General features: G+C 37.7%; 1 protein-coding gene and 1 long non-coding RNA gene across 2 annotated transcripts in view; both read right to left on the bottom strand.

Annotated features, from left to right (window-relative positions):
- Positions 1 to 2,464: 2,464 nt before the first annotated feature.
- On the bottom strand, positions 2,465 to 3,557 carry LOC116587020. The gene is made up of 2 exons (XR_004284261.1): positions 3,520 to 3,557; positions 2,465 to 2,895 (listed from the first exon to the last, which is right to left on the bottom strand). It is a non-coding gene; the product is annotated as an uncharacterized LOC116587020 (long non-coding RNA).
- A 354-nt stretch (positions 3,558 to 3,911) lies between these two features.
- GOLPH3 (golgi phosphoprotein 3) overlaps positions 3,912 to 7,747 on the bottom strand; it is a 61,936-nt gene continuing 58,100 nt past the window's right edge. The window contains exon 4 of the mRNA XM_032337682.1: positions 3,912 to 5,841. Coding sequence (XP_032193573.1) covers positions 5,417 to 5,841 — 425 coding nt within the window. The 3' untranslated portion in view covers positions 3,912 to 5,416. The remainder of the gene's footprint in view (positions 5,842 to 7,747) is intronic.

The following is a 7,747-nucleotide window of genomic DNA, read 5'->3' as shown; positions in this document are numbered from 1 at the left end:
TTAGATTCTGGTTAGCTGGCAAGATCTAGCTCCTGACCTAGGTGACGGTTACAAGTGTATGTGCCTTAAAATAATTAGTGTAGGGGTACCCAGCTGGCTCAGTCAATAGAACGCATGACTCTTGATCTCAGGGTTGTGAGTTTGAGCCTCACATTGGGTATAAAGTTTCCTTAAAAATAAAAATCTTAAAAAATAATAATAATTTAAAAAATAATTTATTGGGGCGCCTGGGTGGCTCAGTGGGTTAAGCCTCTGCCTTTGGCTCAGGTCATGATGTCCTGGGACTGAGCCCTGCAACAGGCGCTCTGCTCAGCAGGGAGCCTGCTTCCCCTTCTCTCTCTGCCTGCCTCTCTGCCTACTTGTGATCACTCTGTTAAATAAATAAAAATAAAATCTTGAAAAAAAATAATTTATTAGCCTATACATTTGCTTATGTGATTTTCCATTTGTATTTTAATCATGAAAATTACATGTTTACATAATACACATTCACAAATTATGTATTTATGTGATTTTTAGATGTTGTAGTCATATCCCCCGAATTCTTATGATAATATACATATCCCAATCTGATACCAGGCAGATCTCTTTAGTAGGACAATTAAGGTGTACACACATTCCATGTCTGAGCACTGCACCATACATTTTCCCAAACTATTAAAAAAAAAAAAAAAGGCCTTACAATATACCAACTCGAAAGATGGGGGAAAACCAACTGAACCACAGACACAGGGTTAATATCCATGATATATGAAAGTCCCGATGAATCAGTACAAAAATCAGGTCAATGCCCATTAGAAAAAGAAGGAAGAACATGATTAAGTAACTCACCAAAAAAAAAATAAATACAAATTACCAATAAAGATAGTAAACAATAACCCCTCAGTAATTAAAATAAATTGATCCTTCTCCTGTATTAGTTTGGTTGGCAAAGACCAGAATTGGTGATACCCGCTACATTACTGGCTAAGGTATAAAGTAACCAGCTTCATTTTACTGGTGGAAGTGTAAGTTAATATGAACCTTAGAAATCAAACTGGTTTTATCTTTTACATTTTCAAGGCATGCTCTTTGAGCAAATTCACTTTTATGAATTCTTCCTATGGAAATCAAATATAAAGACATACGTACCAAAACATACAATACTGTTTGTAGTAATAACAAATACGAGAATAATCCAAATGTTCATTAATGGGAAAAGTTATACAATGAAGCCAAAAATGCTAAGAATGATGTGTGCTTATTCTGAAAGCTCTCCACAATGTAAATGGAAAAACAAAGTTGTCTATTACCATATGATGCTCATTCTAACACTGGACTGAGAAGGTATGCGTTATCAGTTTAACTATATTACCATCCAGACCCTTTTAAAGGTTGCCTGCAAGGTTATGACACTAATACCACTACCTTACTGGTGTTGTTAAAGAATACAGGAAATTTGTGCAAAATTCACAAGAGCCAGGATGTTGTCTCGGGACTCAGTGGGCTAAAATGAATTGGAAATTTTCTCAGGCTGTCAGTCATCTTGATCTGGATGAAAGTGAAATGGAGCAACACTATCTGTAAATATATTTAATACATTAATACAAAATGGAGGCCATCAAGTTGGGATTAAACTTCACAAGGTAAATACCTCACACACACTTGTGACTACTGGTTTCCATGTTCCTGGGGCAAGGATAGCCACGTTTGGCAGTCATGGACCCTCGTCATCATCCGGCTGAATGTCATTACTTAATGGTCCTAGACTGCCACTGAACCAAACCACCAGCCCCTTTCACTTTACTTTGGGTGTTGACCAAATTCAGAGGTGCATCCATCTGTTTACAAACAGGAAGAACTGAAGGATGGAACGTGCCTGAGACCACTGGGCACTGAGACCTGCTTCAACAAGTCAGGTGCTTTCTTGGCCAACATCTCACAATGTTTCTTTCTTCTAAGAACATATACAACTGACCCACTTTCTCATCCCCAAAAGAAAATTTATAGACGTTAGACCAAGATATTAGAAGAAGGCAAAGATACCTTTTTCACTGAATTCTGTACCACCATGAGAATTCTTCACATGCCTGCAATTCTATTTTTGTCTCTATTAGAGAAAAGAAGTCACCTCCTAGTGCCAAAACAAGAAAGGAAAAATTGTAGTTGAATGCCACAACTACTATTCAATCACTCAGGGTTAAAAGTTCAAACACTTACCAGGTAATATGAGAATGGGCAAATCATCCTTTCCAATCTTATTCTTCATTAAATGAAAACAGTAATTGGAATTTGGGAAAGTCAAAACAAGGTATAGACTACTTGACTAGACACAGAGTGTTAAGTAAGTACCCTTTCTCCTTTCTATTGAAGCACAGTTCTAGATCAGGTTAGAACATTGTTAAAGATCAGGTTACTTTAAGGAACACTCAACAATTAAACAATATATGAAGAATTTAAAAACCAGATTCTTTACACAACAGGCTTTCATGTAAGTTTTACTATATTAAAATTCACTGCCTGGTTCTTGGATCGAAGTGGCATAAACCTGTGGAAGAACTGCTCCTGCCACACAGCACAATTACTTCCATGAGGTCCTACCATTTCTCCTTTAAAGAGGCCTATATGCAGTAGCATTATTTAATAGGAGAAAGAGTTCTAGGAAACGCCCCCACTCCCGCCAACTCCAGATCATACTCTTTTCCTCCCCTCTAGCTACAGAAACCCACACTAAAGCTGTGGCCACTCACAGGTCAAGAGCGGGCTGGGCACTCAGCTCTGAAACACACACTGACAGAAGTTCGGGCAAGGCCCTTCCCCCTTGCTTGAGAACAGATGCTGGTGATGAATACTCTGGAAAAACATCTATTACCTCACTTCTAAAATCTTTTCAAGGGAAAAACAGTAAATCTTCACCTGAAAAGAAATTCCAGGATAGAATCAGTTATCAGTTGAGTATTCACTTTATGGAAAGAAACAACAAACTAACAGCTCCCATATTTAATTTCTACCAAGTAGTGTCATTTTTAGAGGTAAAGGAAGTTAATTTTGAAGGACAGAATATCTTTTTCCATGTATTAAAAACAGAGCCTTAGGGCACCTAGGTGGCTCAGGGGCTTTAGTGTCTGCCTCGAGCTCAGGTCATGATCTCAGGGTACTGAGATGGAGCCCCACGTGGGGTTCCCTGCTTAGCTAGGAGCCTGCTTCTCCCTCTCCCTCTGCCCTTTCCTCCCTGCTTGTGCTATCTCTCAAATTAATAAAACCTTTTAAATTTTTTAAAAATAATAATAATAAATACAGAGCCTGGCAAGGGAGCACCTGGCTGGCTCAGTTGAAGAGCATGTGACTCTTCATCTCAGGGTCCTCAGTTCAAGCCCTATGCTTGATACAGAGATTACTTACAAAAAAAAAAAAAGCTTATATTTTAAATTTATTTACTTATTTTAGTAATCTCTATATCCAGTGTGGGGCTTGAATATATATATAGAGAGAGAGAGAGTGCCTGCGTGGCTCAGTTAAGCATCCAACTCCTAATCTCACCTCAGGTTTTGATCTCAGGGTCATTAATTCAAGCCCCACACTAGACCCATACAGGCTGCGGAGCCTACTTTAAAAAAAAAAGGGAGCGAGCGAGAGAGAGTGAGTCTGGCAAACTATTACTAATGGCCAGCTGTCTGTTTTTGTAAATAAAGTTTTATTGGAACACAGCCTCACCCATTTATTTGTATTGTCCATGGCAACTCTCATTCAGCAGAGTTGAGTAGTTGTGACATCACATATGGCTCACAAAGCCTAAGCATTTATTATCCAGTCCTATGAGAAAGTCTACTAGCCCCTGCACTATTTCAAAATATTACCACACTATACCAAGTTAAAACTTAATTAGGAAAGAACACTATGGTAGAATACAAAAATACAAATGACATGCTTGCTCTGATTCAGGCACTTTCAAGATCATAGTTTATTTATTACTTCAGATAAAAAGATAGAATACATATTAAGGAATCCCTTAAAATTCAACTCTAAAGTTATACACCATCTAGTACTTTTGCATTGAATGTTAACCCAAAAAATCTCTAAACACCTGAAAGCCCCACTATCAACATGAACTATGGTAATAAAAAATTTGACATTTAATTTGTTCAATATATAGTATTTACATTATGAAACCAATGCTGATACCATAAACAGTGATAAAGAAATAGTAAAAATAAACTTTAAAAAGCAAAGGTTTATATTCTTACAATGTGCTAATCATCATAATTGTATATAAAAATTAAAACATAGCAGAGCTTTCTGTTACAAAATTCTTAATCATCTGAGTTGTAGTCATTACTTGCTAACAATTTACATGCAACATCTGCTAAAATTGACATCTGATTTTTTTTCTCCCTAAGAAAGTGTGAGTAGATAAATGACATTTAAGAGCAGACATTAATTTACCTGTGGACAGAAAAAGAAAAAACTGTACTCAAGATTAGTACTGGTCACAAGCCTCTTCCCTATAGAAATGATAAAAAACAGTTAAGACCAAAAATAATTCCAAAAGGAGATGCATAGGCAAAGAGTACCATGAATGGCACAGCTCAAAAACTCTTGGAATCAGACATGTCTTTTCTCTTTCCTTCAATGATGAGAGGTCTGTTTTGTCATCAAACAATATTAACTGAAGCTGAGGGGCACCAGGTGTACAACTAATTAAATCTTGCAAAATACTAAGATGGAGGCAAGAGTGGCCAGAAGGGGCAAATTATATTTAATTCAAATTCAAACTATATACAGCATAACTGGAATGCAGCCCATCCCAAATTGGCTCTGTGAAACAATTGGACCTTTATGATTTAATAGTTAAAATTATAGCAAGTGTAATAATACAACAGATTTACATGGGAAACAAAATCCAAGGGGCATTTTATATTATTTACTGTATTGTTTCAATTTAAAAATAATTTCGCTAAGTATACATCTCAACTGAGGTCTATGTATAAAATGTCCTAATAGATACAGATATTTACCTTTGGTGAGTTAAAGGCCTTTTTGTGACTTCTGTCTGAATTGTAGGCAGAATGCTAGATATACATGCACATGTGGGGAAAACTCAACCTGAGGTAATCCAAAAGATGTGCATGTGGGGAGACTGGAGTTACTCTGAAAGTCAAAGCATCCCAGCAACCCAAAACAGGTTAACAGTGAGAATGGCAACAAGGAATGGATTGCCAATATGGCAGTAAAACTTCTTTTTTTTTTTTTTAAACAGAAAGAGGAAGGCCTCTCGTACCAGCAGAATCCTGCATACATACAAAAAAGAAAAAGCCATCCACCACTTCATAAAACAAAAGCCAATTATAGTGTGGAAAGTACAAACTGCAGAAAACCAGAAGTCAATAGAAGAAAAACTACTGGTTTACATGAGAGAAAGGAACTTCATTCGGCGCGGTCACTTGGTGAACGCAGCCACCACTGCCCACAGGACCTCACTGGTGTTGGCCTTCAGACATTCCACTTCAGGATCTAAGTCTAGGAGCTGCCGCACTCTCTTGGTGGCTAAATCGTACTGCTCGTCCAGAAGGGGAGCGAAAGCATTCTCCAGGACGTCGGAGGCGTGTGCTAGGTAAATGAGGGCCAGCAAGCGCTTGTCCATGCGGTGAGGGTCATTCACCCATTTGTCAAGAACAGCTTCCTGAACCTTCTTGATGAGGCGCTGCTTAATATTGTTGTTAGTGAGGGGATGTGTGGTCATGTCAAAAAGTAGGAAGTTCTGTTTCTCTGTTGTCAACACGCCCTTCTCCACCAGGTTTTTAGCTAACCGTTCCCGCACATTTCTTAATTGATAATGCAATTTTAATGGATTCCAGGTCTCACCTAAACAAAAAATTTCAGAAGTTAGAAATGATAGGTATTATTTCTGCTAATTTTATAAAATGTACAATTAAAATAAACAATAAAATTTGGGAGTTTATTCCCCCCTCCTAAAGAAAGAACGGAAAATCCAACTATTTTTTTTGCCAACTAAACCATGAACCCCTTGAGGGCCAGGCCTTTAGATCCTAAGCACCTGGCACATTTTCAGGCACAACAGTTACTTAAAGGACCAAACTGAAAGCAGTCTTCCACAATTATCCTAATATGGAAATCATAATCCTAATATTTAATATTTAAATATTAAATATACTTGGCCTCTCTCCAACTGTTACCAAAAAGCAACAGAGCAAAAGGGTTTTTTTTTTTTTTTGGTTTTTTGTTATTGTTGTTGTTGTTGTTGTTGTTTTTAAGATTTACTTACTTATCTGACAGAGAGAGATCACAAGTAGGCAGAGAGGCAGGCAGAGAGAGAGGAGAACTGACTCCCCACTGAGCAGAGAGCCCGATGTGGGGCTCAATCCCAGGACCCTGAGATCATGACCTAAGCTGAAGGCAGAGGCTTAACCCACTGAGCTATACAGGTGCCCCAGGTTTCTTTTCTATTAATACACCAACGTGAGACAAACAAAACTAAAGCTTCCTGATTAATATGCTATTCCAGAAACTGCTACATATACCCACCCTACGAAACTAGGAAAGCCTATTTAGACAATGTTATTTTTTTTTTATTTAAAGATTTTATTTATTTATTTGACAGAGATCACAAATAGGCAGAGAGAGAGAGGGGGAATCAGGCTCCCTGCTGAGCAGAAAGCCTGATTCGGGGCTCGATCCCAGGACCCTGGGATCATGACCTGAGCCAAAGGCAGAGGCTTTAACCCACTGAGCCACCCAGATGTCCTGACGATGTTATTCTTTGATGACAAATAATACAAATCTAATTCTAGAAGGGAAAAACATTTTACCATGTTAATCCTGTCTCCTATGTACATTTCCTTTCAAAATAGAAATATTTTAAAATAAAACCGAAATTTTTTCACAAAGATAATTTTTTTTCTCTACAGAAGACTGGAAAGGAATATATCAAATTATTAACCTTGGTGTTCTTTGGGATTATGTGTGACAAATTTCCTTTTTCGTACTTTCTGTATTTTCCAAATGATCTCCAAGGAAGGTGCATTTTTTTTAAAGATTTTATTTATTTATTCGACAGACAGAGATCACAAGTAGGCAGAGAGGCAGGCAGAGAGAGACAGAGAAGCAGGCTCCCTGTTGAGTAGACAGCTCGATGCCCGACTCAATCCCAGGGCCCTGGGATCATGACCTGAGCCAAAGGCAGAGGCTTTTAACCCACTGAGCCACCCAGGCGCCCTGTATTTTTTTTTCTTTAATTAAAAAAAAAAAAATACTCTAGTGATTCTCTAAACTGGAACACATTAAAGATCAACCACAGGCACTTTCATTATATGCCAATGCTGTAAGGTTGAAATTTTGTAATATTGAGAGAAAACAAACTATATTGTCTAACCACTAACCACTATGAAATTTAAATAAATAAGAAATTCCATTCCTCAGTTCTACTAGCCATGTTTCAAAATATTCAACAGCGATGTATGGCTACTATCTACTGACTGGATAGCACAGAAATAGAACTTTTCCATCATCATAAAAGTTCTAGTGAACAGTGCTACTTTGAACTGTATTTACTATTCAGTTGGCCATAAACAAGAGTACTTCACCATATGACTTAACACTAAAGAATACGGGGGTATGGTAGGAATCCTCAACTTATACAATTAGACCCTCTGACCTCACACAAACAGAAACCTGGATAAAATATATGAAACAACTGTCTACCAGTGCTAGTCAAAAGGCAGTCCTGAGCAGTGACCCCGAGTGAAAGTTA

The sequence above is a fragment of the Mustela erminea genome, chromosome 3, assembly GCF_009829155.1.
Source record: "Mustela erminea isolate mMusErm1 chromosome 3, mMusErm1.Pri, whole genome shotgun sequence".
Classification (NCBI taxonomy): Eukaryota; Metazoa; Chordata; class Mammalia; order Carnivora; family Mustelidae; genus Mustela; species Mustela erminea.
Note: the sequence above shows the minus strand (reverse complement) of the source record. Positions and strands in the feature narration are given on the sequence as shown.